Source organism: Odontesthes bonariensis, chromosome 5 (genome assembly GCF_027942865.1).
Source record: "Odontesthes bonariensis isolate fOdoBon6 chromosome 5, fOdoBon6.hap1, whole genome shotgun sequence".
In the NCBI taxonomy this organism is placed as follows: Eukaryota; Metazoa; Chordata; class Actinopteri; order Atheriniformes; family Atherinopsidae; genus Odontesthes; species Odontesthes bonariensis.
The window spans coordinates 3182626-3203519 of record NC_134510.1 but is presented as its reverse complement, the minus strand read 5'-3'; the positions used below and the strand labels follow the sequence as shown (position 1 = coordinate 3203519).

The 20894-nt window shown below is 43.4% G+C and overlaps 1 protein-coding gene across 8 annotated transcripts in view; it reads left to right on the top strand.

Annotated features, from left to right (window-relative positions):
• adgrb1a (adhesion G protein-coupled receptor B1a) overlaps positions 1–20894 on the top strand; it is a 219380-nt gene that overhangs the window by 102165 nt on the left and 96321 nt on the right. For 6 of the 8 annotated variants that reach the window (XM_075464670.1, XM_075464671.1, XM_075464668.1 and 3 more), the window contains 11 exons: positions 10570–10728; positions 11343–11447; positions 13940–14107; positions 14364–14528; positions 15454–15618; positions 15959–16123; positions 16240–16341; positions 16443–16549; positions 17433–17627; positions 17918–17986; positions 20680–20788. In XM_075464670.1, the coding sequence (XP_075320785.1) occupies positions 10570–10728; positions 11343–11447; positions 13940–14107; positions 14364–14528; positions 15454–15618; positions 15959–16123; positions 16240–16341; positions 16443–16549; positions 17433–17627; positions 17918–17986; positions 20680–20788 (1509 nt within the window). The remainder of the gene's footprint in view (positions 1–10569; positions 10729–11342; positions 11448–13939; positions 14108–14363; positions 14529–15453; positions 15619–15958; positions 16124–16239; positions 16342–16442; positions 16550–17432; positions 17628–17917; positions 17987–20679; positions 20789–20894) is intronic. The other 2 variants (XM_075464672.1, XM_075464667.1) reach the window with 1 other exon arrangement.

The following is a 20894-nucleotide window of genomic DNA, read 5'->3' as shown; positions in this document are numbered from 1 at the left end:
AGGAGCCGCGCAATGAGTATCTCTGACATAGGTGTTCGCTCCCCCAGCTCCACCGCTCAAAGCTCAGTGCCGCTCACAGAAAAAACGGATTCCGCTCTGGTGAAATCGTTGCACGCTCGCTCAAATTTTAAAGAAGGCGCGATTCTTCCGGGGACACACTGCGTGGCGTACGTGTAGCGGGTTTGTTGCGTGATGCAACAAACTATTTTTGAAGTGTAGGCTAACAGTTTTGTTCATTGTTGAAGGCACAGGTGAATTCTGGGTGGATATGTGTTAGAGTTAGAGTTAGAGTTCTTTATTGTCCATTAAACTTACATGAAATGGAAATTTCTCTTTGGTAATGGCATAAAAACACACAAAGACAAACACATATCACACTCAACATAATAAATAAATAGATACGGGTAAGAATAAGATAAAAACTATAGAATAAAGACACATTACTCTGTCCATTTCACTCAAATATTAAAACCATATAAAAGTTACCATACTACTGCTGAAAGACTGTTTAAGGTGCACTTAGAGCTTATCTACACTATGTTACTTTAGAGGTAGATCTTCATTGAGAATGGCCACAGCTGATGGAACAAATGACCGCTTGTAACCATTCTTCCTTGTCATTGGGACTTTTAGTCTTCGTCCAGATGGTAACAGCTGGAGAGCACAGTTCAGAGGGTGAGTGGGGTCCTGATAGACTTGAAATGCCTTCTTTGTTAGGGCCTGTGTGTATAGATGTGAAAGTTGTAGTTGTTTGTGTCCAATGATCTTTCCAGCCTGGTTGACAATCTGTGCCAGTTTATTTTTTTGTTTGACAGAGAGGTGCCCATACCATGACACGATGTTAAATGTCAGCACACTCTCGGTCAGGGATTTGTAGACCATTGACATGGTGCGCTGACTGGTGTTGAGGCCCCTGAGTTTCCTCAGAAGAGCCAGGCGCTGTCTTCCTTTCTTGAATGTGTAGTCTACATGGTCTTGAAATTGTAGCTGACTATCTATGACTGTCCCAAGGTATTTGAACTGTGACACCTGCTCTACCTCTTGACCCTTCATGCTGATTGGCCTGAAGGTTTGCCCAGTGTCTTTATTGCCTCCCTTCTTGCTGCTTCCCAGCCACATCTCCTTGGTCTTGGAGATGTTAAGATCCAGGAAGCTGCTGTCAAACCATGCAGATAGGGTGTTGATGTACTGCAGGTAGGGGGAGCTGTCTGTGTCCCCTAGGCAGGCAATTAGGGCCATATCATCTGCATACTTGATGAGGGAGAGGTCATTGCTGTTGCATTGCAACTCATTTGTGTATATGGAAAAGAGCAGGGGTGATAGCACACATCCTTGAGGAACACCAGTGTTGAGGACTAGAGAGTCAGAGAGGCAGTTGTTGATGCACACACGCTGGGGCCGGTTTCTCAGGAAGTCCCTGATAAGGAGGACTAGGCCAGAACTGACTTTCATGTCACAAAGGCGCTGTAGGAGGAGGTGTGGTTGCACAGTGTTGAAGGCTGAGGAGAAATCCATAAAAAGAACACGGGCGTGAGTCTTTGGTTTTTCCAAGTGAACATATATATTATTTAGGAGAGTGAGTGTGGCATCCTCCACCCCTCTGTTGGTTCGGTATGCAAATTGCATAGGGTCTAATTGACCTGCTACCTGGCGGGTCAGATCGTTGCGAATTAGACGCTCCATGCATTTGCTGAGGATGGGTGTGAGGGCAATGGGTCTGAAGTCATTATTGGTTTTGGCGTGGGGAGTTTTTGGTACAGGAATGATGGTTGCTGTCTTCCAGACTTTAGGGTAAAAGTTGCTGTTCAAGAACAGCTGGAATACCTTTGTGATGGTTGGACCTAGTTGGACGGCACATTCCTTTAACACCCTCCCCTTGAGTCCGTCTGGGCCTGGGGCTTTATGAGGGTTAAGCCTCTGGAATATGGAGGTTACTGCGTGCTCGTGAATAGTCATTGGGTCAGGAGTTAGACCAGCACATACATCATCACACTCTTTTTGAAAATCATGGATGTCAAACCTGGAGTAAAAAGTGTTTAGGTTGTTTGCGAGCTGGACAGGGTCCTCGTCACATTGAGAGATGTGTCTTTGCTCCCTGCCCATCATTTTGTTCAGCCCTCTCCATGCATCTCTGGCATTACCAGTCCTTAATTTTTCTTCAACCTTATCTTTGTAGTTAAATTGGGCCTTTTTTATTAGCCGCCTGACCTCCTTGGTCAGTTCCTTTGTTTCCTCTAGGTTACCCTCCATGAAGGCTATTTTCTTCAGATTTAGATGGTGTTTCAGTTCTTTACTGACCCACGGTTTGTTATTGGAAAATATTTTAATTTCCTTTGTTCCAATTACTGAGTGCACACAAAAATTAATATAACTGGTTATGGTGTCAATTAATAGTTCATTATTGTTCTCACAGTCATTAAAAAACAGTTCCCACTCTGTTGTCTCAAAACAACCTCTCAGCATGTCCACTGAGCTATCAGTCCAGGCCTGGCAGCGAATTACAGTGGGTTTAGTCCTCTTCAGTGATTGACGATACTTTGGAAGGAGGTGAATGACGTTATGATCTGACAGCCCCAGAGGGGGGCGGGACCGGGAAACGTAAGCACCTTCCACATTCCCATAACATTTATCGAGTATTTTGCTCAGTCTTGTCGTGCATGTGATATATTGTTCCAAGTTCGGCAAGTGTAGGGAGACGTCGCATTTATTAAAATCACCTAACAGAAAAACAGGGTCGTCACCTGAGAGGCGCAGCGCTTTGTTGTAGCTGGCAGCTATGCTGTCTGCAGCGAGTTTGAAATCTGGACCAGGCACATACACCAGGATGACTGTTATCTGGCCAAATTCTCGTGGCAAATAGTGTGGTCTGAATGAAACAGTCATTAGTTCATAGTGAGGAGTGCATTTAGTGTCACGTACCGTGATGTTAGTTGCCCAGCTGGAGTTTATGAACATACACAGCCCTCCTCCAATGCGCTTTCCTGTCTGTGTTGCGTCCCGATCATAGCGAACTAAGGAATATCCCTCCAAGTTTATGTTGTTAATGTCATCGTTCAGCCATGTCTCAGTTAGACATATCAGGTTTGACTGTTTGAAGTCCCTGTCAAACTTTATGAGAACAGAAAGTTCATTCATTTTGTTCTGAAGTGAGCGCACATTGGAAAGAGTTACTGTCGGGAGAGGGAAGCGACTTCCCCTCCGTTTGATCCTGTTACGAATCCCGCCTCTTGATCCTCTTTTCTTTTTCTTCTTATTACTCCATCCATGGAGAAATATTCCAGGAGGGCTGAAGAGGAGTTTTGGTAGGTCATCAGAGGAATATCGGAGATTCAGTAGATCATCCCGAGTGTAGCGAAAGTTGGGCACCTGACAGTGAAGTGGAGTTTCTCTTCCGTGTGCGCTTACAGAGTCCCATATAATTGTTAGGATCCAACTCATTATCGCGATCTTGATCAGCATACTGTCCAACATGTTTACTTCACCGTATTATCACTTGTTTTCCACTAACAAACTTACTACAAAAGATAGACAAACAATGACAAACTCGACACACGCCACTACCGAGGGTCAGCACGTACGCATGCGCCCCCAGGATGTGCTTGCCCCAGAGTCATGGTGTGAGCGGCACCGGAGAGACACCGGAGCGGCACGGGCCATGGCTGTGTTCTAAACCGCCTACTACATACTACATACTTGCAAACGGCATACTCATTGATCAGACAGTATGCAGAGCGTTTACCCACAATGCATTTCGCTCCTGCCCGAACCGAAATCAGCCGGCCTGAAGCTGATTTCGTCACAGGCTATAAACTCTGTAAATATATAACTTGAGCAACATTTGAAACATTTTCAGGTGAGAAAGTAGTCGTTTAGATCCCCAACATGTTGAAAACCTGACAAAATACCGGCTATTTACAATTTTGTTCCCACGAATTCGGCGCTACTAAAGCTAGCCGCAGTGAGTAACACACTTCCTGTTATTTTCACAAAATAAAATACCCGTTGTCTTTTGTCAAAGGGAAAGCCATTATGATACAATTGGTGCTTTTGTTTTGAAAACAGGAAGTGAACCTACCCCCGTTGTAGCTAGCTTGAAACTGCCGTTTTGACAGGAAATGACGATCGGCGACGTCACGTTACGTTGCATCTTGGGTAGTTTGAGTATGAGTAGTAACCTCATGATGCATACCCAACATTTCAGCGAATCTAGTATACATCCGGGAACTTAAAAAAGTTAAAGTTAGTATGAGTAGTAGGAGTAGTAGGAGAAATATGCGGTTTCGAACACAGCCCATTTAATAAAAACTCGCTCCGCTCCGTTCAGATGCTCTGGTTTATTGGTGTCAGTGTGGGACAGATATGACACAGAGCATATGTGAAGGCTGAGAATGCGAGCAATGACATTCGCAACCAGCAGTTCTCACAGTGAAGCACACACAATGACCACAAAACAATTTCCCCTTTAAAATAGTACAATAGAATTGATCAAAGTTGGCACAGTGATGAAATCACTGGTAATTTCATCAATATATACTATTGTCTAATCTATGTACAAAATAAACATGCAATCAAAGACGGAGCATTAGTCTGTGTGTGGACATGTGCATGGGACGGGTCAGCGGCTCCGGGGGCTCCCTGCGGCTTTGGAAAATAAATAATGAGGATTCTATGATTTTAATGTCATTCTAAATTTGCAAATGATGGTGATTTTGAAACTTAAAATAAAACGTGTTTTAATTTTTTGTTGCTCAAAATATGTTTCACACCCAGCGATGTGGTTGCGATTTATTGAGCTTTTCAACCCCCGGTGGGCCAACCATGGATAAATCCAATAAAAGCAAAGTTTCTGAAGAAAACACAACGTTTAATGCTATGTGGACAGATTGATTTGCTTTCACTGCTGACGAGGCTGGTTTACCAGTCTGCTTAATATGTGGGGAGAAAATGGCAAACAACAAAAAATCAAATATTGCAAGACATTTCCAGAATAATTACACAGCCTTTGCAGAAAAATATCCAGATGGATTTTCTGCAGGTGGATCATTTAAGTTGGGCTTTTTATTTCATAAATACGAGGAGGACTCAAAAAGACATGGAGTACTTCATTTGAAAGTAACCTTCAACCCAAAATGTTTTTGTTGCATAGAAAAGAAAAATGTTATTTTCTCTGTAGCAGTTCATTGATTTTTTTTTTTATACATACCATAAAGGTAGACAAAGGGTCCAAATGGCTCTTTGAGTGTTTAAGGCTGCTGACCCCTGGTCAAGGAGAAGAGGGAGAGACCATGAGACAAAATGGCAGCCGTGATCATGTGATGTGATGTAAGAGCACAAGATGGCGGCTATGATCAGTATATCTATTTATCAGGATCAGGATATTTAGCCCACATGCTAACTGGAGCTCTCTGGGCTCTTTGTCTGTAGAAGCCAGCATGTGAATTAGTGATGGGATTTTCGACTCTTTTTCGAGATGCGGCTCTAATGGCTCTTCTTACTGTGGAGAGCCGGTTCTTTCGGCTCCCAAACCGTCTAGCACTGGCAGAAGCAGAGCAAAACGCGCAAGGAGAGGGAGAGTGAGGGGGAGGGAGAGGGGAGAGACAGCGAGGCACCGGTCCGAAGGACAAAAAAAACAACGTGGGAAAAACAACTGTCAGCTCTGTGGCACTTGCAGAGCACAAGCGCAACGACAGGGAGGCGGAGAGACAGCGAGATACTGAAAGAAAAAAAACGGCTCCCAAATAGGATCCCAAAACGGCTCCCATTGTGGAGCCGGTTCCTGTAGTTCACTTCAAAGAGCCGGCTCTTAGAGCCGGATCGTTTGCGACCGACACATCACTAATATGAATGCAGATGTGCTGCCATGCAGAGTTGGATGTTTAAATCTCTGCAGGTGTCCAGTTCTGCTTAACAAAGACTTCAAATGTTATTGTGTGACTTATGTGAAGGTGCCAGATTAAACAAAAGGAGGATGGTTAGTTTGCATTCAAGATCACAACTAACACCAACTCGTCTATAATTAACCTCACTGTCGAGAAGACAACTCAGTCCCATGTGCTTTCAGAACAAGGGATGTGCTGTGCTAAGCTGTGTGGCCCTGGCGCTAATGCTAACGCCCAGTGTGTTCTGTTGTTAGTCACCACAGTCCTGGAAAGAGTTTAGTCCTTGAAACAAAGGGCTGGAGACAGTACTGTGTCCTGTTACGGTCCAGTCTTTGTTGTAAATCCTTTGTGCTTGCTAGAAGAATGATTCTGGTCACTTCTTCTGGTCTTATGGCGCTTTTCCACTAGCTCGCTTCGGCACGGCACGGCGCGCTATTGCGTGTTTCCACTAGCACGCCGTACCTGCAACCGGCACGATTTTTCGTACCACCTCAGCCCTGGTTCCAAGTGGGCTGAAGCGTTACTAAAACGTGACGTCAGCTGACTGCCTTCCACTGATTGGGTAATGAGTGTCATCACTGGAAGCGTCATAACGCGGATAATAAAAGCTAGCGTTAGCAACCGTTAGCTTACCACCAAACGTCGTCTTTTTGAAGCTCGTAACAAAACTCTCCGGTACTTTTCAATACTGTTTTGTCTGGCGGCCAGGAGTCTTCTCTGGCTCTCTTCTCTTGCCTTCTGTGCGACAAAAAGCCACTGGGTGAGCAGCAACACGCGCAGCTGTGTTACGACGACCCCGCCCACGTCCAGGAGGCACGAAGTGTAATGGAAACACAACCAAACCTAGCCGTGGCGAGCCGTGTAGAGCCGTGTAGAGGTAGTGGAAAAGCGCCATTAGTGGAGTTAGCACTCAAGCGTCTGTTGGTGGATTCTCAGGTGAACATTTGCCTTGGCTTGGTCAGCTGAGGAGGTGTTCGTGCAGTTGGGTTAGGGCTGTAGGGAGGGGGCTGCAGGAGAACAAGCCACCCAGCTACCCTACCCCTCTGTGTTCAGAGGTTCGGCAAGGAAGACAGAGAGTGGAGCAAGGGATGTGGCTACCTGTAAAAGAAGCCATGGACTTTCAGTAAAGTCCAGTTTACTCCACAGATGAATGACTTCAGTTTATGGGCTCAGCAACACCCTTATCGAGCAATCTTTGTGTCTAAATATACCTAAAAAGTTTAATGTGAGAATCAGTCTCAAGTCTCCAAGACAGAAGTCCAGCAACTCAGTTACTCCCATTCACTCCTCCCACCTTCTGTGGACTTTGGCTGTGTTCGAAACCGCCTACTTCTCCTACTACTCCCACTACTCCTACTAACTTTAACTTTTTTTAACTTCCCGGATGCATACTAGATTTGCCGAAATGTTGGGTATGCATCATGAGGTTACTACTCATACTTAAACTACCCAGGATGCAACGTAACTTGACGTCGCCGATCATCATTTCCTGTCAAAACGGCAGTTTCAAGCTAGCTACAATGAGGGTAGGTTCACTTCCTGTTTTCAAAACAAAAGCACCAATTGTATCGTAATGGCTTTCCCTATGATAAAAGGCAACGGGTATTTTATTTTGGGAAAATAACCGGAAGTGCGTTGCTCACTGCGGCTAGCTTTAGTAGCGCTGAATTCGTGGGAACAAAATTGTAAATAGCCGGTATTTTGTCAGATTTTCAACACGTTGGGGATCTAAACGACTACTTTCTCACCTGAAAATGTTTCAAATGTTGCTAAAGTTATATATTTACAGAGTTTATAGCTGAAGCGAAATCAGCTTCAGGCCGGCTGATTTCGGCTCGGGCAGGAGCGAAATGCATTGTGGGTAAACGCTCTGCATACTGTCTGATAGATGAGTATGCCGTTTGCAAGTATGTAGTATGTAGTAGGCGGTTTCGAACACAGCCTATCTGTCCTTTTCTTTGGGTAAACTCCCCTTCTCTTGCTTATTCGTTGGCTTTCAACATCACACGTTGCCACAACTGATGCATAACAGCAGAGATGCCAAAAGACACCTTTTTCTAAACCACAGTCCTTGAAAACCCGGCTGCTTTAACTTTTGCTCAGTCCAAGGTCACAGTGGAAACATCTGATTGAGACGTTAAGGAGCCATTACGATCAGAATAGTGTTCTCCACTGTGTTCAGGAAGGTTTTTGCTTCTTCTTCTTACATCAAGGCCTCAGGTAAATCCTGTGTCATAGTAAGATAAGACAACATAACATAGTCCTTCGTTAGTCCCACAATGTTACAGCAGCAAGGACAGTAAGACAGAAACAAATATACATTATTCTATGTTTATGAATGTGCAGAGATTGTGTTGTATTGGTTATAGAAAAATAAAGAATAAGATACCATACAATATTGAATGAATCACTTTAGCATTGCAGGATTTGTAGCAGTAAAAGACAGATATGTTAATGAAACACATCATAGCAGTTTTATTGCAATGTTCCCAATAGTGCTGACCATTTAAAGCGCCTCTCAGTACCGTTCATAGAACAGTTAATACACATATGCCAATGCATAGTCTGTTCACGCAGTCTATCACACCCGCAGTGATGAGTGCAGCGGGGGCAATATGGCGTTCAGTATTTTACTGAAGGACTGAAGCTGGGATCTAAGCAGGACTGTCCACCTCCAAACCCACGGATACTGCAAACTTAAGTTTATCCTTCAGCTGTGTGGGTTAGAAAACTCAAATGAACTGGAGTAACAGCTCATAATTATCATACCGCATAGCTGGAATCAAGTAGGAACTAAGCTTTACATGTTACATAAGCTGACAGCTGCTCACTTTCTTTCTCTTTCCTTCTATTCTATAGATATAATGTCTATAGATACAGCCCCAGCATGTGTGCCTGTATCTCTGAGTTCAACTCAGTTTGAACCGAATCACTTCATTACTTTGTTTTTGTACATAACCAATATGATATGTTCTACAGGTAATTAAAAATCAGATAACACAATGAATAATGAAATGCAAATTGGGTTTGATCATTTCAAGTCGACAAGTGATTTAATTACTGAGGGAAGTGGACACTGTCTTTAGATTTGCACTCACAGTATTTGACTGCACTCTGCCTCTTACAGTCTATAATGTTTGACTCATTGTGCTGACACGCAGCAGAGGAGCTGTGCACGTGTGTGTGCACGTGTGTGTGTGTACATGTGTGACTCTTTTGACTGAATCAAGTGCTCTCCACAGTGCCCTCTCTCATCCCAGCCTCAACCCAAAGGAAATTGATTTGCGAGTAATTAAAACCGAGTGTGTCTGGATGCGGGCCAACTTCATGTTCTATTCATGCAGATTAATACATATTTGTCGTTGCCTGTGGGGGCATAAAGGCATCTGTCTGTGCCATTAAACATTTATGAGCATGCAGGACACAGAGAGAGAGAAAGACATTCAGCAGCACTTCACCCAGTGCTCCTATCAGCACACATCTTAATGGAGTGCATTAAATCAGAATGGCCAAACGGGGAATTTGACAATGACAATGGCATTCATAACACCTCTGTTTTTAGAGGAAAGATCCTCTTTCACTGTTAGATAGCATCAGTGCGGGATGTTCACTGCATGCTGCTCCAGAACACTTTTTTCTGTGCTCACTCTTCTTGTCTTATCCACTGTCCATCTGCTGTGATGACAGCATTAATGCTTTTATGGAAAAACAGATCCTTTCTATGTGAGTAATAGTTTGAAAACTAGTAATTGAACATGATGGTTTGAAAGATGTACGTCCTTTCTGTTTTCAGCTTTGGTGGACGACTGTGTCCCAAAAGTTCTAGAGTTCTCCTTGTAAGGTTGCAAAATTCACTAATGTGCTATACTCTGTCAGTTCTTGGAAAAGGAAAACCGGACTGACTTTAGAGTATAGGATGGGAAAATCACTCTTGGTTGAATGATATCAGTAAATGGCATTACAACTGAAAAACTCAGCACTGAAAAACTTAGCTTCCAGGTTGGCAATGGCTGTAACCAGGGGCGATTTTAGGATCTGGTCTTTAGGGGTGCCCAGCCCCCAGTGCTCACAGAGGCACATTATTTCTCACTAATTGAGGCGAACTAGTACATTTATAAATTTTGAAGACGTATTAGTTTTGCTTTGAGAAGTGTTTTCCCCTACAACATTCAATTTTGACCTCTTCATTTCAAAAGACTGTGGCTTGACAGGGATAACAGAGAGCCTGAGACAAATATTGAAGATAACTCAACATTGATTTTGGGAAATGTAGAATTCTATGTGTGGAACAGCTAGCTTATGACCAGAACAAAATGCCAAGCCGTAGACAACTCTAGCGGCAAGCAGTCGCGTGAACGTGCCAACCAGTCAGAAGAGATGTAGTTGATAAGTGGACTGGTCACAAGCCTCGTTTTGAAGCAGGATTGCCGGACACACATGGTTGCCAGATTGGCCAGTCGCACCAAAGTATTGCGCAGGGGCAGAGCAAGTTTTTTGTATAATATAATATTTTAAAAATGTGCTGAGCCAGGGGGTGCCGAGCTATCTCACGGTGGTGCCTCGGCACCACTAAAAATACCCTAGCCTCACCCCTGGCTGTAACTGTGTGTCTGTGTGTGTGTGTGTGCGTGTGTGTGTGTGTGTGTGTGTGTGTGTGTGTGTGTGTGTGTGTGTGTGTGTGTGTCTGCAGGCGGCTGGAGTGTGTGGGGCCAGTGGGCACAGTGCAGCAGCGAGTGTGGAGGCGGGATCCAAACCCGGGCTCGGACCTGTCAGTCACCCCCAGACGAGTCGTTTCTCTGTGAGGGGGTCGTGGAGGAGGGCCGGCCCTGCAACTCCCAGTCGTGCACAGGTAAGCTGTTCATTCCCTGAGGGTTTCTGAAGTTAAAAATTGTACAAGTTGGGTGTTTAAAGTGTGTTTTTCTTTATCTGGAAATCTCATTCATTTGCTGGTGTATCCATTCTCTGTACCACAGCGTGTTGGCTTAAGGAGTGCATGTTGGAAAGGGGACTTTGATCGATGAAAAATAAGTGACACGGTCAACCTTTTTCATGACCATGCATCCACTAGATCTCAAAATCATTTCACCCACAAAAGGCTGAAGCAAATCGCCTTTATCTTGAAGCTGTTTACCCAGAAGTGCGAGTTCTTTCAGAAAAAAACTCCAAGCTTTCTTCATTTGTGCAGAACTGGTGGTGGATGTCCCACAGCAGATAGCCATTACTGAAGCTGGGATGTGTTGATTAGTATTTTTCCAGCTGAAGAATCTGTTAAACAACATGAAATCAAACAGAGTACTGCACACATGAAAGGCACATAAACACCAACAGCACAACACAAGTCCCAAGTTTGGCTGATGCTGCTCTGGGTGACCAATCACGTCACGGTTGTGCCCTGAAGTGAAGAAACTCTGGTTGCTAACCCCCGCCCCTCCTCCCCCCCGGCCTTGCCTCACCCTCCTTTAGGCAAAGGTCGCCATCTCTCCCGCAGCCAATCCCTTCGCTCTGTGGACAGCCGCAAGCGCGACGATGCAGACAAGCCCCGCGGCGGACAGAAGAGCGCTCAAACAGGTAAGACAACGGGACGCAGAGGGATCCCATGCATCAGTCACTCTGGCAGCTTGGGTGACCACCACACCTGTACAACACAAAATATACACATCTATCAAAATCTCCCATAGCAGCAGGACTACTTCCAACATGAACCCTGACTGAACAGTAAAACTGCATTTATTTCAGGCCATAAAAGACCACTATGCCCTGTCTGTACAATACTATAACAAACCCAGTCCTTCCACTCTGTTAAAGTGATACTGCACCCGAAAACAGGAGCAGCATCCAAAGAAATAGTTCAGCACATATTCATGACCATGTCAAGACTTAGATGAGAAGATTCCTGTTTGTCTCATTATGTATGTGGCTGGATGACATGTGTAGGGCAGCTGAACATAGGTGCAGGGGTAACTTCCACTCACTGACGGACATGTAGAGTCCATCCATCCATTTTCTTTACCACTTCATCCCGTTCAGGTGGCAGGGTTGCTGGAGCCTATCCCTGCTGCCGGAGGGGAAAAGGCTGGGGTGTGCACAGCCTTGAACAAGCCATCGCAGGGACAAACAACCACACATGCTCACGTGGCCAGTTTCAAAATGCCAAATGATTTAAGCATGTTTGTGGTAACTGAAGATTAGCTTTCCCAGATTACCCATTAAAGACCCACACACACATAAATGATAAACATATACACAGAGAAAGCCAAGATTTGAATCCGAACCTTGCTGTGAGGCAGTTTGCTAACCGTGCAGTGCTAAACAACTCCTGGAGAGCATTATAAACTTCATTTGACCACACCAAGGAGCCATTATCTGATAAATAACAGTTTCTTTATCTATGTTCAGCCACAGTGATATCAGCTGCTGCTGAACGTTGTTGCTCAGCTGCTGCGGAACGTTGCTCAGCTGCTGCGGAACATTGCTCAGCTGCTGCTGAACGTTGCTCAGCTGCTGCTGAACATTGCTCAGCTGCTGAATGTTGCTCAGCTGCTGCTGAACGTTGCTCAGCTGCTGTGGAACATTGCTCAGCTGCTGAATGTTGCTCAGCTGCTGCTGAACGTTGCTCAGCTGCTGTGGAACGTTGCTCAGCTGCTGCTGAACATTGCTCAGCTGCTGCTGAACGTTGCTCAGCTGCTGTGGAATGTTGCTCAGCTGCTGTGGAACGTTGCTCAGCTGCTGCTGAACATTGCTCAGCTGCTGAATGTTGCTCAGCTGCTGCTGAACGTTGCTCAGCTGCTGTGGAACGTTGCTCAGCTGCTGCTGAACATTGCTCAGCTGCTGCTGAACGTTGCTCAGCTGCTGTGGAACGTTGCTCAGCTGCTGCTGAACATTGCTCAGCTGCTGCTGAATGTTGCTCAGCTGCTGTGGAACGTTGCTCAGCTGCTGTGGAACGTTGCTCAGCTGCTGTGGAACATTGCTCAGCTGCTGAATGTTGCTCAGCTGCTGCTGAACATTGCTCAACTGATCAACATTTCTGTTGCCTTAAAGCTAAACAAAGCTTATCTCCTCCTGACTCCAGTCCACATACAAACAACTGAGTGCTTTCTATCTTCTCATCTTTGTCTTTAGGATAATGCTCATAAAAAAAAAAATCTTCAAAGTTGTTGAGCTTTTTCCTTGTGAAGGCTGCTGTGAACAGTTCGTGGTCAGCTCAAATTCCTTCATTCACTCATCATGATATTTGCTCACAACAACCTTTGGCGTAATTAGCTTCTATAACAAATATAAACTGAGATTACCATAGCTATTGGTCTTTGGGAAAAAAAATCCAATAGAAACCTACCTGTCAAAGTTGGGTGGGGTGTAAATATTCCATCAAAGACGGACTTTGAGTGAGTATCACTTTAATTTGCTTTTCAATTCCCAACTTCCTGTTGAGTTTTCCTCTCCTTCCTCCCCCAACTGCGACTGCCCAGCTGTCTCTTATTGGTCTGCTGACTCATCAAATCAACAGTCACTGCCCGTGAAAAAATGACTGGCATATCCTAAGCCAGTGGCATTTACTTCCCCGGGAAGTCAATGCAAAGGATATGACACTATAGTCTGACAAATAACGAAAGACAAGCAGACTGAAAGCTTAGGTCTTATTTCAGGGGCCGCCTCCCTTCAAGGGGACAGTGATGACATAGAGGGGTGGGCTGTATCTACGTTTCCACACAGGAGAGCATCTACAGTGGAAGATGAACAAGTTGCTGCCTTAACTTTTTAAGTGACCAGTCCATGTAGCAGCCACATTCAAAAGGAACCTTCGGCACACAACAGCTCCATCCTTCTTTTAGAAAATAGTAGACTTTTGATGAAGGCGGCCCCTGAAATGTGGCACAGTTAGAGTGTTCGGTGCCCTTTATTCAACCACGACCCTTCCCCTTTGTGGCCACAGAGGCTGCATCCTGCATGATAATTAGTTTGGCCCTTTCCTTTCCTTTCCTTTCCTTTCCTTTCCTTTCCTTTCCTTTCCTTTCCTTTCCTCCTCTTTCTCCCCTATCCTTTACCTATCCCCTCTTCCTCAGAAGACTCAGTTTCAGGTGAGGAGTGGTCAGCATGGAGTGTGTGTTCTGCCACATGTGGGGAGGGCTGGCAGAGTCGCACTCGTTTCTGTGTGTCCTCCTCCTACAGCACCCAGTGTAGTGGGCCACTGCGAGAGCAGAGACCTTGCAACAACTCTGCTGTTTGTCCAGGTAAGCCCCGCCCCCAGTCACCCCCTTCTGCCTTCCACCAGCGCTCGCCAAGCCTTCTGCCATGTCCTACTAACCCATGCAACAGCCTCTACAAACAGACATGTTACCCCCGGGGTGACTTCTTCCCTTTCCTGGAGGCAGGAATGTGCCTGCAGTTTACCCCCCATATCAGAACCAGATTTCAGATCGTGCACTCAGTTTCATGTGGTTTGTGTTTGTCTCACTATAAGTCACACCTAAGCTGCTCTGATTGCAGTGCACGGCACATGGGACGAGTGGTCACCATGGAGTTTGTGTTCATCGACCTGTGGCCGAGGTTACAGGTCTCGAACACGGACCTGCACTCCTCCACAGTTTGGAGGAGATCCCTGCGACGGACCAGAGAAACAGACTAAGTTCTGCAACATAGCTGTCTGTCCAGGTGAGCCACAGAAAAACAACCTAACCTCATCTTTTTTCTCCTATATCCTTTTCTTCTTCATATATATATACGTTTGTATCTAGGGCTACATTTACACTGTCAGTTAAATGTTACCCTATTCCGATTTTTTGCTCTCATGTGACACGGATATGTTTTTTGACCATGTAAATAGGACAAGGACGCATGCATTCGGATATTTTGAGATCGGATACAGGCCTCCTTCATATGTGGAAATTTATCAGATACGAATCGGATATGTGACAATGTGACCGCCGTGTAAACAGGCAGATCGGATATTCTTACACATTGCGTTGAAATGTGGTGTCTTGGTAGGAGAAGAATGGGGACAAACTCTCGCACAGCATATCAAAAGTTTGTCAGCTCATTCTAAAATTGCTGACCCACTGCTCTTCATCAAAGCCCGCCACAACATTCCCTCACCAGTCCTGGGATCGGTCTCGCACCCAGACACTCCTCTGAACAGCTCAGGACGCAATAATGGCCCTTTTCCTCCTTCTCTGCCTTAAAATCCTGCCAATGTTGGGCGAACTTCTCATGTACCGCAACACTAGCATCACACCTATGTCAACGTTGTCCATTTGCCTCGGCAGCAGAGTTTGGTAAACACTTGCATGTGCGATGTTTCAGGTGATAGGCAAGTGTAATCGCGTGAATCAGATGTGAGTCACATTATTAAAGTTCGTGTAACCACACGTTAAAATAAATCGGATTTAGGCAAAAAATCAGATCTGGGCATCAAGACTTGCAGTGTAAATGAACCCTATGTGACGTTGTAAAAGCTGGTTTTCTCGAGGGATAGTGAATGCTTAACCCCATTCACAAGCCCTTGAAGTTGAGTTCATAATCCAACTACAGATGACTTGTTTGCTTGCTTTCTCTCTGCTGTTGCTGTGCCGGCCCCCAGTGGACGGAGTCTGGAATGAGTGGTCCAGCTGGAGCTCCTGCTCGGCCACTTGTTCCAACGGGACCATGCAGAGAACGAGGGAGTGTAACGGCCCCTCGTACGGGGGCTCTGAATGCAGAGGAGAGTGGCTGGAGACGGTCGACTGCTTCCTCGGGGAGTGTCCGGGTACGAGAACTGTATATGTGTTTTAGAAGGATGTGTTCTGATATTTCAAACGGTTGTCTCAGATCTCATGTCTATTTTTGATCTGAAATAAATAACACTGTGTTGTCAGTTGCAGCTGTTTCCTCCATTACTCTTTCATATTATTGGTACAGAACCTTAAACTGTTTTATAGTGCTTTACATCACAAACGTTTTCCCATATTTCAAACAATTGTTTTTGTTTTGATTAAGTTCAGAATTGTATTCTAATTCATGAATTAACTACACTGAATAACATGAAATGGTAGGGTGTGTATGCAACTTTTACATTTTTCAAATTCATGCTGAATTCATTCTCTCAGTGGATGGCAAGTGGCAGCCTTGGTCCTTGTGGTCTGGCTGCTCTAAAACTTGTGGAGGAGGGACCCAACAGAGAAACAGGGTTTGTTATGGGCCCTTTTTTGGAGGACAGCCTTGTCCTGGAGAACGAGAAGAAGTCCGTAGCTGTAATGAAAAGAGATGTCCAGGTCAGTGAGAGGGAACACAGTTTGTTTAATCAGACAAATTCTTGACCCATATTATAACACATGTTCATGTGACTCATACAAAATGAAAGCAGTCAGTTGTACTTCTCTGTAAACAGAACCTCATGAAATATGTGGCGAGGACAATTTCTCTAACGTTGTATGGAAGATGACTCCCGCTGGGGATACAGCAGCGGTCCGTTGTCCTCCCAACGCCATGGGTGAGCTCGCATGCTTCATGCAACAGGGTCCCATGGAAGCCAGTATTGGTGGTACAACCCTCAGTGCCTCGGTGACCCTTGCTGTGTGTGTCCCCATGCAGGGCTTATCCTGCGCCGCTGCACCTTGGATGAGGAGGGCATGGCCTACTGGGAAAATCCCACCTATATGAAATGCATTTCCAACGACTATCGCAGCATACAGACTTTAGTGAGCATTCATATTCAATCTCAGCTGGGATCTTTCTGTGTGGAGTTTGCATGTTCTCTCTGCACGTCTCCGGGTACTCAGCCAACAATCCAAAAACATACATATCAGATTAAATGTGTGAATGTGCATGCTTGTCTGCCTCTGTACACTGCAAAAAATAGGGGTCTTCAAACAAGATAAAAAACACTCAAACTAAGGGAAAAGGTACTCAAAACAAGTGAAAAAATCTGTCCATGCAGCAAGATAATTTGACTTGGCAAGATTTCTTTAATTAAGATTGTAGGAGTCTTGTTTCTAGATTTAACAAAGGCAGTTTTGTGAACAAACATTTGTCATATGCTTAAAATCCAAGGAATAAAGTGTTTTCAGATATTTTCTAGCATGTTGAGTTTGTTATTGAATCTTAAAACAAGATTTATTTTGATGAGACTTTGGAGGAGAAACGTAATACATCTTATTTTAAGTGTTAATTGTCTCATTTTATGATTCCCTGCCTGTTTGAGACAAAAAAGTCAAGTTTTGCTTGATATAAGATTATACTGTTAAGTTGAAGACTTAAAATAAGAAATTAATTCTTAAAACAAGAAAAAATATCTAGCACTTCTAAATGTAAGGTTTTTTTCTTGGTAAGAACCAAATCATTTGCAGTGTGTGGCCCTGTGATGGACTAGTGATGTATCCAAAGTGTAATGTACCTCTCACCTGACTGGGATAGACTCCAAACCGTATTATGTGAAGGCTTGCTGGTATGTTGTGCTGCGAGTATCCTCCCAAAATCTTGCAACATAAAGCCAACTAAAGAAGACACCAAAGTATGAATCATGAACAATGATCTTTGAGAGATGTTCCAAAAAGAGGTAACAGGAGCCATTTTCTCCATCAGACTCGAGAACATTTGTCCAAAGCACAACGAGGCCTTGTGGGAGATGGAGTTTCGGAAGTGATGACCAAGCTGAGGGTCACATCCAGTGATGGGACCAGCTACAGCGGCGACCTGCTGGCCATCTTGGATGTGCTGAAAAACATGACAGAGATCTTCAGGAGGGCATACTACAGCCCCAGCAGCGCAGACATGAGGGTAACACAAATAGTTTGGTGCTGTTTGTTGTGCTGTTAAGGGTTTGTTATAGGTGGGAGAGAAAAAATATCTTAACGATACAACAATAATTTGGGCTCAATTTGAAAAGTTGTCCATATGGACTAAGAAAAGTTTATTCTCATGTTTTTCTACATTTCTGGTAAATCTGTGCAGTTTTTGGATTCAACACTTTACATAATGACATTTGATACAGATCACAGCCTTCTTTAGGGTAACTTAAGGTTCTTTAAGGGTAGGTCTTGATCCATTTATTTTATCTTTAATTTCAGAATTTTGTGCATTCAGTCAGCAATCTGTTGATGGAAGAGAACAGAGAAAGATGGGAAGAAGCACAACTGGTTTGTATCACCTTCTCTTTCCAAAACTGTCACCTTTTCTGTCATTTCATCTTCTGTTAAACTTTGTGTGCAGTAATAGCAACCCTGAAGCTGGTGAGTGAGCGCTGTGACAAAGACACAGGTGGACAAACAGCCCACCTGTGTCTTTGCAGACAGACAGCGGTAAAGAGAAGGACAGATGAGGAGATAGAAATAGCTGTAGCTAATGAGTAACCAAGTCAAGAGAAACACCCACTCCTCCATCTGCTGCAGCCTTCCATTTGTGCATTTCTGTCTGTGCCTCCAGACAGCCATCCAGTGTCCGCCTCCTCTCAGGAGTGTCAGCATGCAGGTAGAGGAGCAGTGCTAATTAAACCAACCACCTCTCCTCAAAGCACTTCAAATGCCCAGAAACACTTTGTGCACAAGATGATTATTCCTCCAGCATGGCCTGATTTAAGAAAGGAGGCACAGTTATTACAGTTCTTATTGTTCCTATCACTAATATTGCTGCTGCGGCAGCTGAGTTCAGCAGTGGGCTTTTTCTTCTTTCGTAACCAGAATCACGTTCACCTTAATATATAATGACAGCTGGTTCACCACTTTCCAATATTTTCCAGAGTAGCTATAATGTACTATATTTTATATATATATATATATATATATATATATATATCATGCAGATATTGAATTTTTAGGCCTCAACTTGTAGCAGAGAAAACATGTGCATGATGTCCCTGCAAAATATCTATATCTTTGGCAAAACAGAAATTTCATAATTATTCAAAGTAAACACAAGAAACTTGTGCAAAAGAAAAAAATTGACAAGACTCAGTGAATAATTCCTTATACTCCCTATAATATAGATCAGTGAGCAGTGCTGACCAACATGTCATTGGGGTCATAACAAATAATATATAACAAATAACTTACAGTTAAAATGACATTTTCAGTGTGAGAAAATGAATTGTGTGGTTAAATTTGGCATATTTCAGGTCTGTGCCGCTTGTTTTTCTGTATGATACAGGGAGTAGCTCGGCAGTGGGAGGAAAACATCTTTAAAACCCAAGTTACTTTGGAAAATGGTCAGCAATGATTTACAGCTGACAATATAATATGTTATGAAACTATTTTAGGTTTTTGAATGATGAAGGCAGTTGATGTGCAGGAGAATTTTCTTGGTTATTTCTTTATTATGATGCACCAAAAACAAAATCTAGAAGAGTACACATAAACACACCATTTTCACACACATGTGTGTATATGTTAGTCCTCCATAAAGCCAATAATTCCACCCTCCGTGTGGAATTGGCCGAAAGTACATTGAAATTTTGTATTGGATTTGAATGAATAACCAGATTATTGGATAAACAGGCGAACACAGTACAAGCTGGAAAAGCTATTGCTATACTTCCTGTAACTTAAAATCCATTCTGAATTCTATTCTTATTATTCTACTTTAGTTTTGATCAAATTTATGACGTGGAAGCGATAAATCTTTTGAAAAAAAACCTACATTTGCAGGCATGCAATTTTTTCTTAAGGCCAGACACTACAGGTGAATAGGGTAATATTTTAAAATGATAGATATCACCATGAAACTTCCTCAGTTGATTACTTATACAAGTATGGAAAAAAATGTATTACAAGTTTTAGAAATTTGTATGTTTAATTATGCAAATTAGGCATTATCTCATTAAATATGCGCACATTTGCATATATTTCCGGGAGATAGATCTGAACATATGATAAAGCCAGGTGCAAAATTCTTTTTTCATTTTGTTTACACACAAAATGAAAAGAAAATTACAGAGGGATTTCAGGATATCTGCTTTTATTTCCTGGGAAATCAAAATATACTGTCCATAGCCTAAAAAACATCAATTTTCGCCATTTTTTTTATTATAATGTCACATAAATCAGGCCAGGAAGGATTTATCAACAAATCCTTCTGTAAATATCTTCAGAATACTGCTAAGTGTATAACTGGAAGGTTTGGTGTTAGTAGGTGCTCCATAGGCTGAGATATTGATACTGGAAAAATACAAAAAACTGATTTTGAGAAAACGGCATTTAAAGATTTAAATAGGGGAATTCATTTTGGTAAATTTGGGCGAAACGTACTGCCGCGATTAAACAAAATGTGATGAAATAAACATTTTAACATTTGAAATAACACATATTGAAGGAGTAGACTGGCCCAAAATCTAAAAATTGACCACTGCATGAAATCACTGATTTTGCCTGCCGTGTCTCGCCTTAACTAATCCTTTCCTTCCTGCTGAGGAGAAGAGTGCGATGCTGGAAGGAGGAGGAGCTGCAGGGAACAACAACTGTAGTGGAGGGAGAAGAAGTTGTCCAATTGTTTGAAATAATTTGGTATTCCAAATGAAGACTTAATCAGAGTGTTGATAGTTAATCAACATCTTTATCAATTCATTGGAAGAAGTCTAAAACACATAGGACCATTTTTCTTTGATAATCATTCGACTTGACATTTTAAAAAAGTCTCTTAATATTTCATGCAGATCAAACAGATCAAGCAGACGTGTGTATGTTGGTCATAGCTGTGAAGAGTACGAGACGCTGGCACCTAATCAGCAAGCCAGGCTTTGACATATCTGCCTACAATTTTAAACAGCAGTTCCCAATCGTCACCTCAGATTCCTAATTCTTTTCTTTCATTCTGCTCTCGTGTGTCTCTGTTTTCTCAGCTGGGGCCCAACATCAAAGAACTGTTCCGTTTGGTGGAGGACTTTGTGGATGTCATCGGCCTGAGGATGAAAGATTTTCAAGACATGTATGAAGTCACCGATAACCTAGGTCAGTCTTATCTCCATCCAGGAGATTTGTCTGCTTATCAAATAAGGTTTCTTCTCTCATCATTTATTTGACTTTATCTCACAACAATGATCCTCAACAGTGAGAA